We start from the raw sequence: 26,057 nt of genomic DNA on the forward strand, positions 1-26,057 counted from the left end.
TAAAATGCAGGGAATCAGATGTCCATTTTGTCTTTAACCTTTTAACCATCTAAGGAAATAATATACAGCCTTGAAATAATGAGGGTGAAAATGACAGTTTTTTAGCTCTGCTTTTAGCTCTTTTTGTTTTGAAGCTAAATTTTGCTGCCTGCTTACAAAAAAAAAAAAAGAAATATGGAGCATCCTGAAAGCTTTAAAAACAACTAAATATCCAATCTTGAAGCATAGCAGCACCAACTCACCAACATCAGGATGTGAATCAGTCGTGAAATAAAGTGAGAACATTCTGAAGAAGGGCTGTATAATTGGCAGCTTGTGCTCTGCACACTCCTGCAACCACCGTTTATTCCCAGCTGTTGTGTAAAAACCAGACAATGTTCCTCACTTTGGGCTGCTGACTGGCTGCCCTTTTATTATCAGCCTATACGCTCATACATTCACAATTTTATTATTACTTATCTACTTTTTTTACTCTGGATGTGGCCCTGATCCTCTGCTGTAGCTGTGGGCTGTAGTAACACTAAAGCAATAAAGAATAGGCTGACCTTTATATTCAGCTTTTATTTGTTATATGTTTTGTAGCACACCTCTCCTGAGCCTGCCTTAATATGAGCTATAAGTGCCGTCCTGTCCTCCAACACTGTGACTAACAGAGTGTTAGGGTTTCATGGAAGACTGGTGAATTCTCTTACAGCATTTTACATCAATTTTTTTTTTGATAGACTCTCAAGTTTGAACAGACCACAATTAGCTTACATTATAGCCTTCAGCTCGTGTTTTCACCTTTCACTCATTTTTTTTAAACATTACCTTATGTTTTGGCCTTAAGCCAGTGTTTTAGCCTTCAACTCACTTTTTTTTAGCCATTAGCTTGTGTTTTAGCCTTAGGCCAGTGTTTTTGCCTTCAGCTGATATTTTAGCCTTAAATCAATTTTTTAGCCATTGGCTTGTGTTTTAGTCTTGAGATAGTGTTTTGGCCTTCAGCTCTTGCTTTAGCCTTGAAATTATTTTTTTTAACCATTAGATTGTGGTTATGCCATTAGCTTGTCTTTTAGCCTTTAAATGTGCTTTTGCCTTGAGCCAGAGTTTTAGCCTTTAAATGTGCTTTTGCCTTGAGCCAGTGTTTTAGCCTTAAGCCAGGGTTTTAGCCTTCAGCTAGTGTTTTAGCCTTTAACCCTTTTTATAGCCATTAGCTTGTGTTTTAGCCTTAAGTCAGTGTTTTAGCCACCAGCTTGTGTTTTAGCCCTTAACTCACTTTTCAGCCTACAGCTAGTGTATATGCCATTAGCTTGTCTTTTAGCCTTGAACTTGTTTTTTTAGCTGTTAGTTTGTGTTTTAGACTCAAGCCAGAGTTCTAGCCTTCCGCTCGTGTTTTAGCCTTTAACTCATTCCCTTGCCATTAGCTTGTGTTTATGCCATTAGCCTGTCTTTTAGCCTTTAAAATGTGCTTTAGCCATTAGCTTATGTTTAAGCCTTTTGCCTGTGTTTTAGCCATTAGCTTATTTTTGCCTTTAGCTTGTGTTTTAGCCTTCAGCTCGTGCTCTATCACACTCTTGTTTATCTTTCTTCTGCTCTTCTGTCCTTTTTCTGTCTCACAGTTAGGTTCCAGTGTCCACCATCACTACAAAATCAATCACAGAAAAACACAGATCTCTCTTTTCACTACTAAACTTGGTCGGCCGGTGTGGTGTTGTCATAGAGTCTTTGACATGGCATAAATCAATCTAGTCAGGAAGCTGAAAAATAGTATCTAGAAATAACTTTTTTGGCCCTTATAACCTTATTTTAAATTGTGGATTATAATCAGGCATATATCTAGAAATCATACCTTTTCAGGATCACTTAGAAAGTTCTCACAGTCTCTTTAAGAGGGATAGGCTTTATTTTTGCAGTAATTATGATTGCATTACTTCAAGTAATGTTAGGTTTGAATAATGATTTAGAAAATGTTGGTTGAGCCTAAAGCAAGCTGGTGGGAACAATAATCCAAACCTAGATGTTTTGTTTATTTCAATCAAATTGCCTGTTGTCAGTGTCAAAGACAGAACATGATAAAAACCCACTGGAATAAATTCTCATCCTGTCATAAAACCACAGCCTTAAACTTATCATTATTCTAATGTTTGGTAATTATTTTCACCAACACATTGATTTACTTTAATGTGACAAAGATTTTTCTGTTCTCAGTGCTGAAAGTCTCTGTAAACCAAACATCAGCAAAGAGTATGTGAAGTGATGATAATGACAGCTATGTTGCATTTTCTATGCAGTGTGTGTGTGTGTGAGAACGATCCACAGCTGTGAGGTTTAATTATCCACGATGATGAAATGCATAGCTGGGAAGTGAAATGGGCTGGACTGAGATGTGTGTGTGTGTAACTTGCACCAGTTTTTGCTTTAATCGTTACATTTCTGTGTTTATTCATGGAGCGCATCTGCCTTTTTTTATTCCTTTCCTACCTTCAACCATCACTTTATTCCACCGTCTCCTTCTTTGTTCTCTCACGCCCTCACTCTTACTCTAACTGCTTGTGTCATTGTCTCTTTCTTTTCCTCACACCGGGACTTCTTTTGTCACTTTCTCTTTCTTTCTGACTCATTCACACAGTTTTAGAGAGGTGCAGAAAAAAAATGGTGAGATATTGAAAGAGAATGCTGTGATCACTCCGACTATTTTGATTTCTTTAAACTGCACACCTGATTGATTCCAAGGTTTCAAGTGAAAGCAAATTGAGTTGTGTTACAATTTTGAGGTAACAGAACCAAACCGTGCACGAAATGACTCCTGTTTATCTGGTAGTGTTTTAACAAATTCGTCTATTTTCCCCTGAACATCAATGTTCCACTAAAAGCTCTCTTTTTTGATGAAAGACAATAAAACCTGAGCTGTTGTTTACATTCTGAAAAACTTCCCTCTGCATTATCTCTTTCATTCTGTCTGTAGCAGTGCTAAGATGACAAGATGTTTGTATTTTATTTAAAATCTCAGACACCAACAAAGTTTTTTTTTTTCCTTTAAACTGGATAAGGTCTTGAGACAAAGTGCAGCTGTGGATGATAGGAATAAGTCTCACTTCTTCAGCAGACTGCTGCAGAATCAGGTGGGGAAATGATAGTTGGTGAGAAGAAGAGAAATGCTGAGAGGATATGAAGGTGTCTGTTACCTCACTCACCCTGTAACCTTGTTTTTCTTTCTCAGCCTGTGAACCGTATAATTCTCTTTGGGTTGAGGATAAATCCAAACACATGCCTTTAATCCAAGCTCACCATTTACACAAGTTATAACTCTTACATCCAGCCTCTGCTACTAAGTTGGAGCTAATTATATATAACAGTCACATTCTTTAAATCCCAAAACATTTTTTGATGAAGAACGATTTACTGAGGAAATAAAATACACTGTATAGTCCAGAGTGTTTCCTGTTTTATTTTGCATAGCATGTTTTCTGTGGGCCCATATTGCTTAACATTACTTCCGGATACGGACGGAGCCTTCTCCCTGTGCTCTGTGTTCATTTTGTCTGTATTTCTGCACGTTTCCATGAAGCTTACAAATACAGGCCAAACAGAACAGCAGCAGTGGGAACTGTGGGGGCAGTGTTGCTGTTACTACCCAATACAAAACTTTTGTGAGACACAAAGAAGAAATAACAACAGCGGAACTTTGCGATGTATTTAACTGCCTCACCAACCATCTGCTACAACATTGCCTCAGTTTTTGTCTTTTATGCAAGAGGTACATCACCAATACCTCCCAGTTGCCTTGTTTGTTTTTGAGTTTGTTGTCATCATAAACTTTTGACTCTGGTCTGCCCCCCTAGTGGATGTATTGGTTAACAGCAATGCCAACGTAAAGGACCATTGTTTGAAAAAAGGACAGACACATTTTTGCACGAAAAGAAAGGATAAATGGGCCTTAAGGCTGTGTCTCAATCATTAACCGAGACACGGTCATTTACCATTGTACGGTTTTAAAGCCAAAATTCCCCCGTCACAGGCGGAGCCATTAGTAGCAGTTGTGCAGCCAGAGTCTGCGCAGTAGAGACTGAGGGATTCTGGGAGAATCTGAGTTGAGCCAGGTGACAAAAACAATAATACTTTTTTTTCTTTGGAGAGTTCAATCTCCTCTTGACTCTACCTCCCGACATATTTTACAATCCTCGAAAAAAATACACGAGAACGTCAGCTGTCAATCATCGTTAAACATGATGTAAAACCTTTTTTTTTTTTTTTTACCTCTTATAACTAATAAAAATGAAACTTTTCAGAAAAAAGAGAACTTGAATACAAGGCAGCCAAATGATATCTTCGAATCACCACAACAATCAGAATTGAATCAATTTTTTAGTTTGACCACAGCCCATCTGAAATGATTGGAGAGACAGATTTTTTTTTTTACCAATACTGCAGCCAGCCACCAGGGGGAGCAGTTTTTGTGGCGACCTCACTTCAAGCTGAGCAAGATGGCGTCCATTTTTTTTTTTTTTTTTTTTTTTACAGTTTACGGTCCCAATTGACCTATGGTTATGTCCCGCCTACAAACCCAATGAGCCAATCACAGTGAGATCAGTTTCTGTGTCACACCTGTGACTGATAAGCTTGAGTGCATAGTTTCTGTTTTCCTACCTTTCGTGTCTCTTTCCACTGAATTTTCTTGTGTGTTCTTTCTCTGAATATTCTTGTGTTCAGTTGGATTCTTGGTTGAGATTTGGACTTTGTTAGAGTTAACTTGCTTATCTTGGTTTTCTACTGGTCTGCTTTTTTTGGGCCTCCTTTGTTTAGCTGAAACAATGAAGGATGAGTGTTTTTTTTCCCATAAGTAGCAGTAAGTAGCAACAACAGGCTGCTTTTCCCAGCAAAAAGCATATTTTTGCTCTTTCTTAAAATCACCTGGACTAGCTAAACTAGTACTTCATCACTAACATTTAACAGTCAGTCACATTTACAATAAAGTAAAGCATGTTATTCTTATCACTTCCATTCATTGCAGAGATGATATCCATCTCACAAGTAACTGTTCTTCTCTGTGCTTCCACTTTGTAGTATGTGATTGGCAGTTTTAAGATTAGTCTTTGTTTCAAGACACGTGACCTAAAGTGGTGGGTGGCATGTCAGTAGTTACGCTGGTTGCAGGGAGTGGGGGGATTCGTACCCCTCCATTGGTATCAGTTGCAATCAAAGAGCCCAGATAGAATTAACTCATGTTAAATTACTGGTTGCTAATGAGGTTGTAAACTGTGCTATACAGCTGCACAGAAACTGCTCATTGCACGCCATACTCAGAAGTTTGCTGCCACATGTTTGTTGGTTTGGTGCAGCTGAAGCTTTTTCTGCCTGGATCTCAGCATCAACAAGAGTGACCTCGAGTGTTACCTTGGCTGTTGTTTACATCCCACTCATCTGGTACAAGCTTACTGGAGGTATCCTTTGTTGAAAGATGAACAGCCTAGCCGAGTATTTCAACAACTACACTCATGATGCAGCCAGACGAGTATGCAAACAAATTACTGTACAGTACTTAGTGTATGTGTGTAACTAATGACAGAAAACTATAGTCTCACATTTGCTTAAATAAAGCATGTGCATGTGTGTGTGACAGTCAGGTACCAAGATTCGATAGAGGACAAGAGAAAAGCACAATCTGCAGATTTCCCCCTGAAACTAATTAATCTTTCACATACGCACACACACGCTGACACTCACACACACTCATTCCTATTAGCAACCCTACATGCACAGTGAGTCTAAAATTAGTATGCAGGCTGTTAGACAGCAAAGAGGCTACAGGGAGGAAGAGCTGCTGCCAAAAGGCCTAAATGACAAACAGCTTAGAGATAATAGAGAGATGGATGCAGGTAGCGAGACCAAGCCTGTGTAAACCACAGCGGCTCCAGTGGATAATATTCCTTTGCTTTCTATGGGTTTCTTTTTCAGTTACATTAACTATAAGCTTCAAATGAGGCTTTTAGTCATAGATATCTCTTTAGTGTGAAGACTTTCACCTAGTGTGATGGCTTTAAGATTTAAATTTTTAGGTGTAGTTTAAATATTTGTACAGGAATTAAAGCAAAGTGCTTAACATAAGTATCAACACACTCATGTTTATCATGTTATTTTCACAAAATGTTTCCATTCAAGCCTCTGACACATTGGGCTCTAATTTCATGGTGCAGCCCAGGGGGCGCAAGCCTGGCGCACCCTGCGCAGTGTTAATTTTGTGCGGCACACTGCCGTGCGCTGCCAATTTGACAATTTGGTAGACCGTCTGCGCAGAGATGGGTGTGACAGCGCACCAGGGGGAGGTGTCAGCAGATTCATGTTGGCGCAGTGACAATTTCGTGCCAAAAAAGTGCGCTGAAAGCTCGCCAGCTCCAACCTGGTCTATTTTCGACGCAAAGCGGAGCGCACCCTCCGCAGCTGTAATTTGGTGACAGGCACACACATGTGCGCACATGTCATCAAAGCCTCAGAGGCAGGTTTCCAGAGTTTGAGGCACATTTTAATGCAATAAACAATCACAGCAATCACTATTTAATGTAACCGTCTGAACCAGCATATACATTTATATCTATATTAACTGTCCCGTCACATCTGATGTCAGATTAAAGTCGTTTGTCATAATGGAAAGTTAACCTGACGGCAGCTGGAAGTTTGATGCACATCTTACAATTAAACAATAAACAGCCTTAACATCTGATACTGAGTAAATATCTGGCTTCTCTCATTTCATTTCATTCAAAGAAAAGAGGGAGAGAAAAGATGAAGAAAAAAAGAGGCAAAATAAATGTATGTCACTCAGGATTTACCCGTGATTTCCCATATTTCCGAAGGCCGGTGCAGGGCAGGTGCCCCTGCGCTTGCGCCTGGTCTACAAAATTAGAGCCCTAACTCACTACAAGCTACTATATAACTTTACTTTCCGGATTTATTGAAATATCCAGGTTTCTGTTTGTTGTACCATGTAGTCCAAGTAGTTTTGACCAATGCAAGTTGAACACACAACCCAAGTGAGTCAGAAAAGCTCAATCTGATCTACCCTCAACAGATGGGTGTTTTACACTTTGTTTTCTGTCCTCATAAGGACACACATCATACAGTGTGTGTTTGTTTGAGTAAATAAAAGATCTGGGGAGACTGTTAGAGGAAAATTTAGAAATAGAAAACTGTAATGGGTAACATCTAAAGTTTTCCTCTTTCTGACTGACAAATGAAGACATTATCACGTCCCACCATAGGCGCAAATCCCGGGGGGGACGCAGGGGTCATGTCCCCCCCTTCCATAAAGTTGTCCCCCCTAAAAATCCAGTTGTAATTAATTTTCTAATAGTAACGGGTTTTTTTCAATGGTGTAATAAAAGTCATGCTACTTAAAACACAATGATTGACGAGTTTAACTGTTGAAAGATCACACACACACCCCTCCCCGCGCGATCCTCGCAGTGGTTTGATCCAATCTATTCCTCCCTGCACGGATGCTGCAGCCGCGCACACGCACACAAATAAACGCATACAGACAGAGCGGAGGGTCGCGGTCAAGTAAGTAGCTTTCACTGAAAGACTTATCAATCATAACTTCACTTGTTAAACAGACACACAGAGAAAATGAAAAGCAAATGTCAACTCCTTTTTCCGAAGTCTGACAGTATGCTTTAAAAAAAAAAGGCGCTGATTAAGCCTCCATCCGATGTGGTGCGCACACACAGACTACAGAGCGCCAAGGATCGTGATTAAGTGCATTAAAACACTGAACAATTTGTATAAGTTAATTATCACACCGTTTGTTGCTGGCTGGCAAACAGCCTCTGCTCCATGATGCAAAGAAGGCTGTGACAGATAAGACAGACAGGTGACATGCTGACATCCTCGTCCTCTCATTTATGACACAAATATTAAAACTATTTAACATGCCTCTAGTGAGATAGAGGCATCTCTAGTGAGATTTATGAATTCATAGATGAAGCCATTATTTATTAAAGTCTTATGTTCTATTCTAGATTTATTGATTTAAAAATAAAGTAGTAATGACTTTGACTTAGATCTTGAATAGATCCAGTTTCTAATTCCATTCTGACTGTTAATTTTAACCCCTTATTGTCCTCCAATTAAAATCAACACTTTTTTCATTAATTTGTATATAAAATACTAATTATTGAGTTCATAGTGTTGTGGACGTGTTGCTTCCACATTCATGCCAAAACATTTTTTCATGAACTAAAGGAAAATTAAATCTAGGCTGATTATCCATGGTTGGGACTACTCACTGTTTAATATCACAATATAAAACAACACGGCAAAAATTATAGCATTTATTTTTATGTCCCCCCCCTAGGAATCAGTCTCTGAAATTTTACTGTTTATTGTCCCCCCCAACAATGAAACGGGATTTTCGCCCCTGCGTCCCACTAGTCTCCTTCCTCAAGTGTCGGCTGACGTGCAGGTCCAAGGCCAGCTATGACAGAAATAACGTGGTAACATCTGAGGACACAGAACCTGAGCCTGCTCCAATTCAGAGTGCAACAGAAGTTTCTATTATGAAGTCAAAATTGACTACTGCAGCACACCTTCCAAATGTGGACCCAGTAAGGACAGCTTCTGTTGCTCAGAAAAGAACAGCCAATCACTGTGTTGTCCTGAGGAAAGGAATGTCTTGCAGATCATCTGGAACAACCAACACCAAAATATGGAAGAAGCTGCTTCTGACTTGGAGAGGAGGTTTTTTCGTAGGGTCTGTAGAGGTTTTTAGGGGTCTTTAGAGGTTAAGAGGCCCTGGGGGGCTCACTTTGTTCAAGATGGCTTGTTTTGAATAAAGTTTTTTGGATTTAGGCTGGCTGAACTCCTTGGCTGAATGGACTCCATGTCTTCTTCCTCAATAGTCTAAGATCAAGGTATTTGAAAATTCAGTCATAAAGTGTTTAGGCAGAGGACTCAGGGGCCCATCCCAACGAGGCCTGCAGGAGGCCCGAAGGATCAGAAAAAGATACTACAAAAAGATTAACTTATTTTACATCATCATCATCATCATCATCAAGATGAAGCCTCAGGTGAGCCAGATTCTGTGTAACAGCAGTGTCTACTGTTGAAGTGGCACCTACTCAAAATAGATGAAAGGCCACTACTCTCAGGACATAAATGGAGCAGGAAATGACAGGGTTTTTTCTTTGAAGATGTAAAGCTTTTCACTGAAAAGTTGGGGCTGGAAGTTATTGAAAGCAAAGGGTCAGCTGTGTAGAAATAGCAGAAAATTCAGCATCCTTTTCCTTACAGCACATCGCATTTCAAAGAGACGGTGAACAATCATTGATTGATTGATGATGAGCTGCATCAGCGGAGTTTGAAACACTGACTAATAAACAGGTTACTGTATCTTCAACCTGGAATTTAAAGGTTGATTTTTTCATCATAATGAGATTTGATTCAGGATGATTCAGCAAATGAACACGGACCATAAGCTAGCTAAACTATAAACAAAAAAGATAAAGCCTTATACTTTGGCAGTCAGAAGTTAGAGTAAAAGTTTCCATTTCCACTAGGTCGCCCACTCAAAGCACTTTGGATAAAAGCCTCCACAAAACTGCATGCATTACATTCCTCTCACTAATGGCTCACAGAGTCACTTCTGTGAAAGTGTTTGCATTAGGGTTCATTTGTCTCCAGGTTGGTATATTTTTTCAAAAGAGAAATAACAGTTCCAGCAGTGCAGGTTGAAAACATGTTTGTTATAAATGAGTCTACTCAGTACACATTAGGTTCAGCATAAATTGAAACAACTTAATATTTATGTTCAGTAATGGTGTCATGTGCATCTTGGGTAAAAAAAAAAAGAGATAATTATGTGAAGCTGTTCAGCCTGTTTCAACACCATAAATACCTCTATGAAGTTTGAAGACATCAGCGTGTATTTGCTCTCTAAAGGTAAGATCAGCTCCAAACATCATTTCAGTCTCCAGAACCACCTGCTCCTCACGAATCAGTGCAGATGAGGAAAGGTGAGTGAATGCTGCTGACACACACTCACGCTTCGTGTGTGACTGTAGCATGAGTGATATCACTGACTACCTGTGATGCTACAAACATCTGAAATCCATGGCTGATTGTTTGAATTTGTTTTCTCATTTCCAGAACATCTGGAAAAGGTGACAAGCTGCAGCTATTCAAGGCAGAATTGAACGCACAGCATCCTGAAAGGAGCCCTCACAGCGAGGGTTTTCACTGTGTTTCCCAGGTGTTCTCTCTCAGAGAGTGGAAAGCTCTCAGAGACGAGCTGCAAATACATGACATGTGGGTGTTTCAATATCCCTCATCCATATTCATATGAGCTGCAACACTCGAGGTTTATCCTTTTTAAGGTGCTAAACTGACAACAGCAGCTCACAGCGCAGAGCACACAGAAAAACATCAAATGAAAGGGATTCAGCTGGTTCGTTCCCAGATGCCACTTATTTGTTTGATAAAAGGAGAAGCTACCAGCAATTTTGCAGTCTGCGCCTCTTAAAAAAAACAGTCTAGTCTCGAAAATGATGTTTCTGTGAAATGACTCAGCACTCACTTTGCTATAGTTTGATTCTGATGGAGGGTTACTGAAGGGAAACTTCAGAATTGAACTGGACTTCATGCAAACTTTTTCCCTCCTCATTTACATACACAACTTCATTCATTTCCATAGCAGTTCTCAGAGGCCTTACTTTATGTAAACCCCAGTTTGTCAACAAAGTGACAAAGAAAATTCTAAACTGTGTGATCAGACAAACAAAAATGTGATAGGAAAAGTTGTTTGATTCTAAGGGCTCTGCAGTGCCATGAGAGGCGCAGTGGAGCGCAGAGGTGTGTGTCCACGCCTCCCTCCGCGTAAATGGTAGAGAGGGAGGAGAAAAGCCATGAGTGGCTTTAACACAGCCGAGCGCTATTTTCACCAATCAAATGAGCGCCTCTCCTCGCCCTTAAATGCCCTGCGGCCGAAGCGCAGCGTCTGATTGGTCTGACTGATCCCCAGCACCGCGGAAAGTGTGCTGGAAAGACTCGTTAGCGGAGACGGTCAGAGCCGCTGTTCCTGCAGCAGGAGAATGGACAGCGGGGCGCATCAGAGGACACGAAGCGTGTCACCGTGTGGGCCAGCTCCCGGGACAGATTTAATCTGTTACTGTCATTAATAGGAGAACAAAATGAAGAGACAGTTACACAGCTGGCTTATCCATTCAGAATACTTTTGATCCACCTGCACTCCTGGTTTGTCATCGCCAAGCAGAGCCTTTGGTGATATACTGTATACTCTCCCAGTGTCTCCACCTCATCCTCCTTACAATAATGTACTCCATCTTTTTAGATCACGTTAAAAATAAAGACTAAAACAAAGAAATATGGGAAATCACGGGTAAATTCTGAGTGACATATATTTATTTTGTCTCTTGTTTTCTTCGTCTTTTCTCTCCCTCTTTTCTTTGAATTAAATGGAATGAGAGAACCAGATATATACTCAGTATCAGATGTTAAGGCTGTTTATTGTTTAATTGTATCATGTGCATCAAACTTCCAGCTGCCGTCAGGTTAACTTTCCATTATGACAAACGGCTTTAATCTGACATCAGATGTGACGGGACAGTTAATATAGATATAAATGTATATGCTGGTTCAGACGGTTACATTAAATAGTGATTGCTGTGATTGTTTATTGCATTAAAATGTGTCTGACACTCTGGAAACCTGCCTCTGAGGCTTTGATGACGTGTGCGCACATGTGCGCCTGTCACCAAATTACAGCTGCGTGGGGTGCGCTGCGTTTTGCGCCAGGGATAGACCAGGTTGGAGCTGGCGAGATTTCAGCGCACTTTCTGCACTGTTTTTGGCACGAAATTGTCACTGCACCAACATGAATCTGCTGACACCTCCCTCTGGTGCACCGTCAACTCCCCCTGGCGCGCCGTCACACCCATCTCTGCGCAGATGGTCTACCAAATTGTCAAATTGGCAGCCCATGGCGGTGCGCCGCACGAAATCAACACTGTGCGGGGTGTGCCAGGCTTGCGCCCCCTGTGCTGCGCCACGAAATTAGAGCCCTATGTGTTGAAAACATTGATCAATGTTTTGTTTTTAAAGTTTCCTCCTGAAAGTCAACTTTTTACCCAATACGACGCAAGGAGGAAAGGTATTTATCAGTACAGTTATGTAGAGCTGTTGTTTGAAATGTGATAACAAGCCAACATAAGTTTGTACCGTACGTCAGAGGCAAGGGGCAATATCTGGTTAGTAGAAGTGAAGCCATCATCAAGAATCCACTTGACTGTAAGTCATGTACACACCCAGCCATTAAAACAGACTTTTAAGGCAATTAAAAAGCATATTTACAGCCTGGTTCAAAAAACAGCTTGGGTCTAAAACACTGATTTCACTATCAGCACACACTGTATGGTGAGTGAATTTTTTTCTAACTATATATTTTAAAAGTCCTTAGGATCGTTTGATTGTCCAATCAGAGACACAGCTCAGCTCACGTGACTGGTGGGCGCCCTGTAGCTGTTCGAAAGGAAACTCACAGCTGGTGTTGTAGCGAATGTGGCTACATCCACGAATTGGCTTCATTTAACAGTATCAGGAACAGAAAGGTGACCTCGCGGAGGCTACGTCCATATTTTATACAGTCTATGGTCAGAAGCCGGCTATATGTAGTGGTGCTAGCAGCTCGGTGCTACAATGCATCCACAGGCTAACACAACAACAAGTTAACTGCCAGTTTGTACAGTAGTTTAGAAGCTCTAAGACTCTAGTGCTCTAAGAGGTGTCTGTAATATGTAACGTTAGTGAATCCTGGTTATTTAGCTCATGCTCTATCAATCTCTTGTTTATCTTTCTTCTGCTCTTCTGTCCTTTTTCTGTTTGACAGTTAGGCTCCAGTGTCCACCATCACTACAAAATTAATCACAGGAATCATTTTCAGCAGAGAAAAACACAGATCTCTTTTCTCACTATTAAACTTCATCAGCCAGCGTGGTGTTGTTATAGAGACTTGGACGTGCCGTAAATCAATCCAGTCTTGCTCGATCAGATGGAAGCTAAGAAGTAGCTACAAAGTAGCATTTCAAAATAACCTATATTGGAGCTTATAATCTCATTTTTTTTCTGTGGATTACCAGCGGGCATTTATCCAGAAGGGAGACTTTTTGAAGCTCAAACTCCTCACAGCCTCTTTAAGTGTTTAAATCTGCTCCTGACACTCTTGATTAGCCCAACAGTTAGCGTCACCGTCCTGTTTTTGTCTTCTCAACTCTCTGAAGATGAGACGTCAGAAAGTAGAAAAACACAGACATTAGCAGCCCTTACTGCAGAGCAAAGACTTTATTGATCCTGATCGAGGGTGTTCAGTTAAAATATTCATCTTTATTTTGGACAGAAGAGGACGTTGGACACTCAGAGAGGCTTTAAAACACTTGGCAAAGGATCTGCTGTCAGTATAAACCCTGAGGGGAAACATTAACGGCGTCAGGGAGCTACATGAGCGGCTTTACACTGCTCCGACAGTCATAGAGAATCAAACCTGACCTGTTAATATAAAATAATCTCTTTGGCTGGCCCGGTTAAGCCTGCTAAATGTTATCTGATGCAAATGAAATCTCAGCGTAGTACCACGGATGTGTGGAGTGTGGTACTGCTTATTAGATTACCAGGACACACAGTGAATTGATTAGCCGCGATAATAATAGATGATGTTCAGTTTAAGTACTAATCCATATTTACAGACACAACATGGCTCGAGATCTGCCACACAGGAAGAGCTTAACTGTCTTTTTTTTAGCTACTGTTGTAAAGTATGCTAACAGAGTTTTCCATGTTGAGACGTTTTATTTTCATTGTTAGATTTAATTTTTTTTCTTTGTTTTCTTTTATTCATTTTAACCCCAAAAATGGGTTAGAATTCTGTCATTATTTGCACTTAAAGTGATTTTCTGACTCAGAGCGTCTCAGTTAAAGAGTCCTGATTCTATGTTTAGGTTTCATAGAAGTGATTTGGATGAAACATTATTATTTAATTACTGCTTAGACTATTTGTTTTCACATGAAAGTGAGCTCAGAAAGGTAAGTAAGTGCATGTGACACGCTAATATGAATAAATCTCTAACACCCGTCCAGCTAAGTCATGTTAATGTTGTTAATTAGATCAGAGAGTTCCAGGGTTTTCAGGTGGGACTGTTCATTAGATTACAGGGATTGAAGGAGCATTGATTAACCAGGAAAATAATGGAGAAGATGGTGAGTATTAATAGAAATAGGGAGCTGATCCATAATTCATGGGAACACAAACAATAGCAGGACCAGCGCATTAAGCTGGAGCTGGAAATCAAATGCAGAGTTTCTTCTTGTGTGCTTGCCATGAAGCAAAATGTTTCTGTAATAAATAATGAAATATTTTAAAATCAAGCCTTTTATTTTTCTCTTGAGGTTTTTGTGAAAGCAAGAAATATTTAATTTATGAGCTAAAGTTGTGTTTTAGTTTCATGAGTTTGATGTTTGCTCAACTTCTTGTTATGTTTCCCATTTTGCCCTACAGGAAATCCCTGTTGGTTTTCTTGATTAATTAACGTAGTAAATTATTGCACAGGCTTCTTGCATGAATTATGTTGAGCCAAGTGGGGCTGACTATATGTGCCTGTTGTGTGGGCGTCTCCATATCTACACTTGTGAAGGAGTATGAGTGTGTGTGTGCATCTGTGAGTGACTCTGTGTTAATCTTTCAACAGTGTGGTCCAAATCCCTGAGTCAGAGGCTTATCAACACCTCACTCCCTCAACCCCATTAGCATCATCCAACATTATTAACCTGTAGTACTCACTCTCACTCGCGTGCGCTGTCTCTCATGTGCACACACATATACATGCACACACGGGATCACGTGCACATCACACCTGCTAGTGTCCAGATTCTTGGTTTGGTGTTACACATCATGCAGATGAGTTAGTGAGCTTCAAACACTGAGTAAACTGTTTCCAGCATAAATATGTTTACATTTTGCTTGGTTGGGGGTCAGAATCAAGATTTTATTATGCACTCAAGGTATTACATGACTTCATGACACTGAAAGACCGTTTTGCTCTGGTTAAGGTGTTTAATGACACCCACTTAAACACTGACAGTGGTAGAGTTTCAGTCAAACTGCAGCTTGATCTCAGCGCTGCTTTTGACTCAGCCGACCCTGACATACGAATTAACTGACTTGAGAACTAGGTGGGACTTAATGGCACAGTACTCAGCTGATTAAAATCTTAAAAATAGTCTCCCAAAATAGTCTCTGAAGGACAGAGACTATTTTGTGTCTATAAGAAGCTCTAGATCTAAGCAGACAAAAATAACACATGGAGTCCCCCAAGGCTCCATCCTGGGGCCTCTTCTGTTTAACATCTATATGCTCCTTCTGGCTCAGGATATAGAAAACAACAAAGTCAGTTTCCATCATTATGCAGACGACACACAGTTCTACATTACAGTGTCACCAGGTGATCATGGGTACATACAGGCTCTGGGTAAATACAAACAAATAAACAAGTGGATGAGTGGATGAGCATTAATTTCCTCCAGTTGAACAAAGATAAAACTGAGGTTGTTGTTTCTGGAGTCAGAGCAGAGAGATTAAAAGTCCAGATGTTAAAGTTAAAAATCACTGACCATGTCAGAAACCTGTCAGAACCAAACATGGAGAAGCAGCATTCAGCTTCTATACTGCAAATATCTATAAAAAAAAAAATAAATAAATAAAAAAAAATCTTTAGCTCCTTTAAAGGAGGTTATAGACTCACCTTTTTATAGCTGCTTATGATTAGAGTGTTTAAACAAATCATCTTAATATTTTTCTTATTGCACAACTTTTTCTGCATGTCACTTAAAATCTTTTTTAAAACCTTTTTTTTTCTTGTAATTTTACTGTTTTGTATTTTCTGCTCTTTTATTTGATTTTTGTTTTCTTTAATGTGTTTTGCTGACCTTTTCAATGTTTATTTGTATCTTTGTGAAGCACTTTAAAAGGCCTTGTTGCCAAAATGTGCTAAATAACAAACTTGCCCTGCCTCCTAAACAGGACCATGACCATTTCAGAGGAATGGTGTTTGAATTGAAACAAAAAACTGGCACTAGCACAATAAAAAGGTCTGTGGTTGTCATATTTTCATTTCAATATTAGGTTACTAAAAGAGTTCTTGTGTTCTGTTTGTTATATATCAAAAAAAGCCATCACACACTCATTAACTCTTGTAGTCATTTGGTATTGCTGCTCAGCCAAAGGATGCTAAACTGTTAGCCACAAGCATGAAGGTAATTGATGTAGCAGGTAAACATAAATGATTGTGGTGCCAGTGTTTCCCCCCACAGGAGCAAATAAAAACCTGGACAGAACAATACATCCACAGTTGTTTGTTAGACTGAGCAGAGTGTTTAGCATGCTGTCTGCAACCACGCCCCTGGAATACGCCGCAGTCGGACACCATCATACGATAAACATCAGATGTAAAGCCCTGTGCTTCTGCGTACTGTGTGTCTGTCTCCAGTCTCTCCTGTCTACACCGAGGGGCTGAGTTAATATTTGTCACCAGACACTGACACCGCACTGATAGTTTGAACCTGTCACCAAAGGCGAGTGTCACACTGCTCTCAATCAAAGGAGGCCTCTTAACCTCCCCGCTCCTCCTTGCTTCTCCTCGCCTGCTGAGCATCTCTGCAGAACTCCTAAGTGGCATTTATCTGTATTTTCTTTCTTTGCCTTTCTACTTTTCGGTCTCTGTTGCATCCATCAATATCCGCTGGCTAAAAAAATGTAACTTCCTGTCTTTATACCACACCTGAGTCCAATGAAGCTTCAAGCAAATTAACACGGTCACTGTCACGACCCATGTGCCATGCCTCGGCACATTAACAGGGATTCTGTCAGCGCCTCAAGAAGGAATTACTGCCACTCGCTGAGCCTTTACACTCACAAATTCTCACCAAGACTCACAGTACAGTTTACACACAACACACACACAGCCTCAATACTGCCACGCTCTTATTCTTTTGATCATCTGAGTGTTATCTCTGGATGTGATCGACTCAATCTGCATACATAAATATATGCAAAGTTAACAGTACAGTCATGTTTTTTTGATCTGCACAAAAACAGAGTTTTCAAAATGGATGTTTTGGTTAAAAAGTGTTTCTCTCTGAGCTGTAATGCTATCTTTCTGTCTTCCTGACCTCATTTATCTCCCTCGCCTCAAACCATCTTGCACGTCTTCTACCCCGTTCTCTGCATCGACTTGTGCACTTTATTCAGACACTCCACTTCAACTTATTTCAAGCCAAAGGTGCATTATTGGCACAAAAACAAGAGTAGCCTTTGCAACACGAAAAAACTCTGTGACTGTGTCTGTCTCCCTTTAGCACGAGGCCGGAGCCAGGGCAATCTCTCTACCATCTGTCACTGCTGGATCTGTTTCCAAACCCAAACTTTGGTTGTGTTTGTCTTGTTGTTTATCATCTTAACCTGAAACATTAATCAAAAGTGACATCTGTCTGCCTTGAGTATTAAATTGAATTCATACCCGAATACTTAGTCGCTCACTATAAATCAGCATTATTTGATTATTGATTCCATTTATTCAGCTGGAGAACAACATTAATCTTCTCTGTTGCACACATTTATAGGGACGAGGTAAGGACAGACATGGGCAGAAGATAAAAGAGTGAAACCATCCTGCACAGTCATGTCCCCATCCACCCAGACTTACCTCAGTGAGGTGTGGGTTGGGGTTGAATCCGCACTGGTTACAGACAGTGGCCTTGCACTGGGTGCAGGTGTTGTAGTTGGGTACAGCCGGTGGGTTGGTCAGCTCTGTGGTGGTGCACACTGGGCACATCCTGCTGCTTGGCATCGGTGCAATCTGCGGCACCGAGTAGGGCGAGGTGGGTGTCACGCCGCGGTCAGGAGACATGGATGGAGATCGGCCTGTCCTAGAGCCACCCGAACCCCCGAAGTCAACCTGGAGGTTTCGACGAGAGGCATGCTGGCCAGGACTTTGACCTGTGTGGCCCCCCATACTGGACCCAGTTGGTCCATGACCCATCCCGTGGCCAGACCCTGGACCATGACCCATCCCATGACCAGTCCCTGGACCATGACCCATGCCGGACCCCTGACTTGACTGCATATGTCGGGGAGAGGAGGGACTCTCATGAGTTGCTAGGCGGTATGGCTCACCAGATCTGGACCCAATTCCTCCACCTGTGCCCATACCTGCTCCCATTCCTCCACCACCCATACCTCCCATTCCTCCTCCTCCCATACCGCCTCCTCCCATACCTCCCATACCACCTCCTCCCATTCCTCCCATTCCACCTCCTCCCATTCCTCCCATTCCACCTCCTCCTCCCATTCCTCCACCCATACCTCCCATACCGCCTCCTCCCATTCCTCCCATTCCACCTCCTCCCATTCCTCCCATTCCACCTCCTCCTCCCATTCCTCCACCCATGCCTCCCATTCCCCCCATGCCTCCACCCATACCTCCTCCCATTCCACCCATTCCTCCTCCCATACCTCCTCCCATTCCACCCATACCTCCTCCCATTCCTCCTCCCCCCATGCCTCCCATTCCCCCCATGCCTCCAGCTTGGCCTCCTTGTTGCATGCCTGGTTTGGGGCTACCCATTGACCCCATTTGGCCCCTGAAAGAGACAAACAAAAGAAATAATATTCAGTATCAAGTAGCACATCTTTGTTACAGTTGGTAGAAAATTTGATCATGTACAAAAAAGACATCAAAGCGATGTGTTAAATTCGTACTATCACCCATCAATGGATAGGAATGAGTGGAATAATCGCTCCCAGCAATTTAGACAAAAAAGAAAATGTCTGACTCTGAACCATTTCTGCTGCAACACTTTGATAAACAGTGCAGACACAGCTTTTAAAATTGAAACGTAACCAGAGGTCTGTTTTCTAATCCATGTCAGTGAATCGACTGTTTGTTCAAACAACTTCATAGTCTAAATCTCTCACAGTGTGGTCTGATAAAGCTTTGAAGTTCATGGACCATGGGAACCAGTACAGAGGTTGCTTTGAGATTCAAACACCCATAAAGAAGGCCAAAACCCAAGAATCATCCGACATGAGTCACTGAATTGCCAATGAACTCGCCTCCAGCAGAGTATGCAAGGCAAAGCAATGTCAGATGGACTACCACGCAGGCTGAATCGCGACTGGTAGACCTCTCGCAAGTCCTCGTCAGGGAGTGACAGCGGTGGTGATTGACATCAGAGCAATTGTTCACAGTTTTGTGGCCCACATTCAGTGGCGTTGATTATGAATTTGATGCTGGGTCATTTATCGAATTGCTGATTTACAACCATAGCTGTCTCATTGAAGCTTGGTAGCAGGTGCTGGAAAGTACTCCATTGTTTAGTGACTTCCTAGTTCCACATTTGTGTGCACATATGGGCCAATAGACGTGGAATATTCTAGTCTTTGTGCTCATGTTCACATGGGCTGTCACCCTTAAGGATTTGATCATTTTTTTCCAATTACATTAAAGTCAAATCGTGTTTTGACACTAATTAGCACTTCAGCTTGGGACTGGAGCAGTTTCAACCAACATTATATCAAAGCTAAACACAAAATACAAATTGCTTCAGGATGAACTGACAACATTAGCATGTCGAGAAAACTAGCTTACTAAATTAACCCTGACCTTAACCCTGATCAGTCTGTGATATCTCATTGTATCTTTCTGCTGAACCAGTTCAGTTCAGTGATTCGCTCAAAAGAATTGTTCAGTGCTTCTCCACAGCTCTGCCTGCAAATCAGAATTCAATAATCTGAAACATGGCCAAATGTTACGTTCTGCTTGCGATTGCACTGAGAGCAGCTGGTGGTGAATAATAAGCCACTGAGCAGAGAATTTTGTGGGATAAAGCTACAGTTAACAAAATGAAAGCTACAAAAACAATCACATTAATTATCCCGGCCATTCTGTTCACTATGTTTAGTACACAAATCACTCACTGACTGTCTGACTGAGAGGAAGAGAGACTTAGAGGTGGAGTTCAGTCGTTCAGTCATTGAGTAAATTCAGCTGTTCAGTACATTATGTGAACAACAGTCAGTGAGTGATTTTTGTTGAAACTCCCATTAAGGACGTTGACTGTACGACTGTTTTAACATGAACATGCGAGTCACCAGCCTCAGTCACACACACACACACACACACTGCACTGACTAAAACATGATTGAATTGAGAACGCCTGTAAATGTTAAGACATTCAGCTTAGTGAAAGTAAGTATAAGCCATTTGCAAACTGAGAACAGCTACCATTTTCACAACACCTAACTACTGTATTTGCTACTTTCTCAGTTTTGGGAACTTGAGAGGGAGATGTAGGGGCGGGCTTGAGCAACACAAGGCTCCCGACCAACTCTGTCCTGTTGGTTCGGTCAGTTTGTATCACTGGCATTTAAGGAAGAGGGCGGGCAGTTTTGGGCAACTCCTACGGTCTAGAGAGAGAAAGACAAGATAGAGGAGTGCAAGTTAAGGAATGAGCATCTCTTTTCAGTAAGTGATTTGATTTGTTCAACAAGATGATTTGTTCATTTTGAACGAATTATTCATGAATGACACATGACTAAAATGTCATTTCTGCTTGGGTCTACTTAATCACCGTCACTGTCCTGTTGCCTCATATATTAGGGAAACTGTTGTACTGTAACATGATGTGGGTGTTTTAATTACTGGCAAAGTCTTGCAAATGTTTTATCATGATCTGAAATCAAAGTTTTATTTTTTCTAAAAAAAAAAAAATTATAATAAAATATGCAATCAAGAGAGTATATCTTCCTCTATTGGCTTTGAAAATTACGTAATTTAAAGGTAATCCAACTATAACCTGTAGAGGAGCAACAAATCTCTCTCCTCTACAGTCATAGATCCTGTGCAGTCATGTTGAAACTGCACTGTAATTGAGAACAAGCAACAGGTTGTCATGAATTCAAACTATGTGTTGGTGAAGATTTCATTCTAATACAAAAAAGTCATTGTTTTGAAGTCAATCCACAAATGTGGAGTTGATTTTTTTTCTGCGGCTGAGGTAGAATAGATACAATGAGCTGCCTAGGTTGAAGCCATTTTACCATTTAATGGAAAAAATATCCCAATTTATTAAATGAATGAGCACTGCAGGAGAATTCAGCCTGGTTTTTGTTACTATACTCTGACAAATTCAATTATCTCTCTTCCTGCCAGAGAAGCAGAAAACATTAAAACAGCAAAAATAATTATACTTTCATTCACTGGTGGCTGCTCAGCGTGGTGAAAAGACCCCGAACTTCCAGCGGCATCAACAAATTAAAGAGAGACATGAGAAGCTGCAGCTAGATAGACAGGGAAAACACACATGCACATTTTTACTGTGTGTGGATGGCAGCACACACCCACACACACACACACCTGAGGCAGAAAATAACTTGAGTACAAACACCTACGTAACATACAATCATCACACCAGAGGCAGGAGACACAAACACAAACACACACACCTTAAGGGAAACAACTTGGTTCAAAAGTCCGCCTGAGGACACCTTTTGATACGATAACATGAAGTAAACAACCAAATCCTCAAAATCATTTCAGCACTCTTTCATCTTGATAAAAGCAAAAAAACATTTTGTATTATTTTAATGATTGTGGGGAAAAATGCTTGAGGAAAAATCTGTTTTTGTTATTCTAACATATTATTCTATGATAAAGAGAATAGAACAGGATTTTTGTTGAAAAATCAAAAATTATAAAGAAATGAAACGTGATTTTCACAAGACAAAATCAGTTTAGGAATGACTTTGTCCACAGGGGGCGCCATAATTAACACAATCTCAGTGATACCAAATTGAGCTTTGATTCTTTGCAGCTTTTCTCTAACACAAATCAGATTTTTTTTTTACAAAGCATCAGTTGAGGTATTTTAACTTTTAAAACTCCAGCCCGAATAAAACCAGCTCAATCCTCGCAAAGTGCAAAAGGTGCACGTCTCAGTCTTTGTTTCTTTTGTGACCAGGAACCATCATCGCCGCTTCTGTATGAGAAATGTTCTGGCCCTGCTTTCAAACTGAGTGCACCTCGATATCAGACCGCCCTCTTCAACTGGCTTTTTGAATCTCTGAAAAGAAAAGGAAAACCTTGATCGTCTGGCAGTCGATTTGACTTTCGGAACTGAAATGTTTTGAGGAAAATTCTGACTTATTTAACACACAGGATTGTGTGAATCCAACATTCAGAGTATTCCTCACTTCTTATGCAGTGTACTGTGTATGGAAATCAGACTTGAAGGAAATCTTTCTCGTCAGTTCTTCTATTCTACAGCCTGTGTTGTCATTGATTGAAGGAGTCTGGGCTCGGTGTGAAGCCAGCTTTAAATGGTCTGAGCACACTGAAATTGGAAATGTTGATTTACAGAGCCCCTGTGTCACAATGTTCCAGGCGGCTTCCCTGTTCACAGAGAGGTTTTCTTTTTGTGGACAGTCTGGCTCTGACAAAAATCTTTCAGTCTACCTTTGACTTTTTCTCCTCCTCTGTTGTATCTGTCTTTTTCTCTTCTGCAACCTTTTTTCCTCAACAAACTTTTTCTTCCCTTTGCTTTTTTCATACGATCATCTGTTTAGTCAGCACTGACCATGACTTTGTTCCCAAACCTTTTTCTTTTGTTGATTTTTTTTTCTGATATTCAATTTATCTCTCCAAAGGCTGTTGGACAGCCTTGTCTGTCTTACTTTGCTGGTACAAAATAAGCTCTAGCAAACGCTGAAATTGATGCAACAAAGAGTTTGATCCTACAAAGTTTCACAGCTCCTCATGTTTGATGACAAATTTGACAGCACTCTGCAAGAATAATGCATATTCAAAAGCTAACTTTAACCACTTACATCATCAGCCAATCAGAGAGCAGAAAAAAAGAGAATGATTAATATGTACACACAAACTACATGCTTATCAGCAAAGAAGCTGTACTGTGAGTGTGTCCTCATTCAAATGTGAATACTTTATCCTCCATATTTGGGAGTTTAATGATCAAAAAAAAAGTTGTTTGCTTCAACAGACAAAACACTCATTTGGGGCGGAATACATTAAAAAGTATGAAAAAATAGAGAGAAACAGAGACTATAACAATGAAAGCTCTAATTACCATTTTCAGAGACACGGCAGCTCTAATTGTTTTGAGGTACTGAGTCTAATTTGGGTGACAACCCAAAAACTAGGAACACTCCTCTGTATGTGTGTGTTTGTGTGTGTGTTTACCCACTTCTCCATCAAGTCACACTGGGGACATTTATCACTGTGGCAACCAGCTTTAATGATCCAATACACAAGCTTGTTCAGTCAAAGTGATTTGACCCTCTTTCATTAGTACCTCCAATCTACAAACTGATGGTGGGCGAGGGGAAAAAGCTCATCTGCCAATCAAATCTAAGTGAGGAAGACATGAGCAGATTACCAGAGAGAGCTGGAGAGGAACTTTCAGAGATGGTGTCACACCCTTTTTCAGTGGTCTTCATAGACAAAAGACCTCCTGCATGTCCACAGACCAGAGTAGGAACAAATATTAAGATTTAGACATAAAACTTTTTAATATGTGTCACTTTTCTTCCGTTGCTAGGCGCTACCCAAGTAGCTGCCTGTTGCAGCAGCTCTCTCATCTTTGTCAGTTTCTTGTAATTTTTTCGTCTCTTTTTCGTAATCTTTGTATTTGGAGTGGATCATCACTTTGTATGGTTCATTGTCGGTCACGGACACCAAACTTTTTGTGGCTTCGGCGGTATTTTTTACTACTTTTCTCCTGTGTTTGTCTGGAGATCCTACATGTAACCATGGCTGCATTGTTTACATGCGAAATTAGCTGTTAGCAGCCTGTAGCATGTCAATGCTAACTAGTGTAGGGTTTGATGATTTCCCTCGAGCTGAGGAGGAGGAGGTGAGGACGACGTGCTGGTTCTCGGATGTGAGCTGGGAGGTGACGACGTGGACCTGTCCTTCCATCCATCGTTGTTGAGAACGTGGGATCTAGCCCCGAGGGATGGACGAGCTAGCTGTGCTAACCCAGCGGCATCGTGCTGTTCACGGACGTGGCTGACGGAGCTGACATCGGACGCCGGCCCCACATTGGAGGAGCTTCGCCTGCTGTGAGCAGACAGGATCCAGGAGACAGAGACTGAACAGACTGCTGGGGAGGCTGAGTCCTGGACCCTGTAGAGGTGGAGACTGGCTGGGCTGGAGAGTGGTGGACGAGTGGTGGACGGGATGTCGTCATCTAATTTCTTATGGATCTTTTTGCACTTTCTATACTCTTTCTTACTTTTGTTTTCTTAAATGCTGCGGTGACTTCTGAATTTCCCCTCGGGGATAAATAAAGTATTTTCTATTCTCTCTTCTATTTTCTATTTGTTATGGATTGATTTTATATACTTGCCTTTTAAACAGTCTCGTATTTTTCTATTTTTCTATAATCAACAGCTCTAGTGAGAGTGGACCTACGTCTGTCCCAGTATTTACAAGTAATAGTTCAACAGTCGTGGATCCACTTTACAATCATTGCAGGAGATGTTATGTGATCAAAACAGTTTCCATCTTTCAAGTTATTTTGGCGTAGCTGGTGATAACAGTCAGTGACTACCAGCCGTCTTTGTTTCCCATGTGGCTTTGTTTTTTAAAACATTAACACCATTATATTTGGTAGATTACTTCCCTTGGAGTAGCAACTGTTCATGTGTATCAAGGGAACAGAAGGCCTTCGTTACACAGAGGCTTCTCTGTGGCACGCGAAATAAAACGTTTTTTCTTCACTGATAGTTTACAGGTCGACAGGTTTTTGGTGGGAAAACAAACATCCTGATATTGACGTGTGGAAGGTAAAAATTCTAACTTTGTCAGGTCAAACCCTGAGAGGATAGACAACAGCTCTTAAAATGCTGAAATGCTGAGTCCTGAAGAGACTCACAAACCAGCCAGTCAGTAAGCCAGGATGATATGTAACTAGGGCTGTCATTTCAACGCATTAATTAGATTAATTAATTACACCGCAAATTAACGCGTCATAAAAATTAACGCAGATTAATCTGGATCCCAAACCCGCAAAGCGTTCAAAGACGCACTTATTTTCAAATGTCTACCATTTACAAACCGTTTGTCCTACATGAAAAAAGTGGTGTTCTCGTCAGATTTTCACATTTCCGACGGTCCCTCAATGTATCACACCTAGCAACATGCTTTGAACCGGGAGGAAGAGAGAGCGCCATTAAGGGGACTGCCGTCAACATCTCATTTATTCACACGTCCTTTTTGAGAATCTGCAGAAAATCAACCGTTTGCTCAATTCTGTAAAAAAACAGGTAATTTTACACTCTTTACTGCATTAAACAAGCTCTGAATGATCGATATATATCCTGTATTTAAATCTAAAGAATTCTTAGAAAATTTCCTTCCATCTTCCTGGTGTCATGTTTCAGCTTGGGGCTGCTCTGCACCAATGTGCAACAGTTTGTGTGTTCAGAGTTTGTAAAACTGAGAATACTTCACTTTTCTTTGATCCAAGACTTGAAAAAAGTGTTTTGTACATAGTTCCTCACAGTTTTTAGCCTTTAGCCCTGGTTCTCCTGACCTCATAGAAGTATAGAAGTTCATATTGCAGTGAAAAATGAGTCCACAGTGAGTAAAAATGTGAACAGAAGCAAAAAACGTCCTAAAAATCAAATCAGCTTACCTTAGGTGCAGGACTGTGTAGATTTTGTAAAGATAGAACCCTAAAACTTTTTTCATGTGTTCCTTATGCATCAGGGTACCTAAAAATGTGTTGTATACATTCCCACCTTATTTCTTAATGTCTTTTAATGTAATTTTAATGTCCTGAAATTCAGATTCTTTATTTTGGGACCTTAAGCAGATATGAGATTAAAATGCAATTAATTAGATTAATTAATAACAAATCCTGTAATTAATTAGATTAATTTTTTTAATCCCCTGACAGCACTATATGTAACTTATGTAACTGCCATTGATGTCTATAGCATC

General features: G+C 40.7%; 1 protein-coding gene across 2 annotated transcripts in view; it reads right to left on the reverse strand.

The window, feature by feature from the left end:
* The window catches only part of bsna (bassoon presynaptic cytomatrix protein a), a 197,813-nt gene extending 179,385 nt beyond the window's left edge, over positions 1 to 18,428 (reverse strand). For both annotated transcript variants that reach the window (XM_074682147.1, XM_074682146.1), the window contains exon 1: positions 17,739 to 18,428. In XM_074682147.1, coding sequence (XP_074538248.1) covers positions 17,739 to 18,428 — 690 coding nt within the window. The remainder of the gene's footprint in view (positions 1 to 17,738) is intronic.
* Positions 18,429 to 26,057: the final 7,629 nt, after the last annotated feature.

Source organism: Halichoeres trimaculatus, unplaced genomic scaffold (genome assembly GCF_033239565.1).
Source record: "Halichoeres trimaculatus isolate MK-OKI-2021-1 unplaced genomic scaffold, fHalTri1.1 fHalTri1_scaffold_11, whole genome shotgun sequence".
NCBI lineage: Eukaryota > Metazoa > Chordata > Actinopteri > Labriformes > Labridae > Halichoeres > Halichoeres trimaculatus.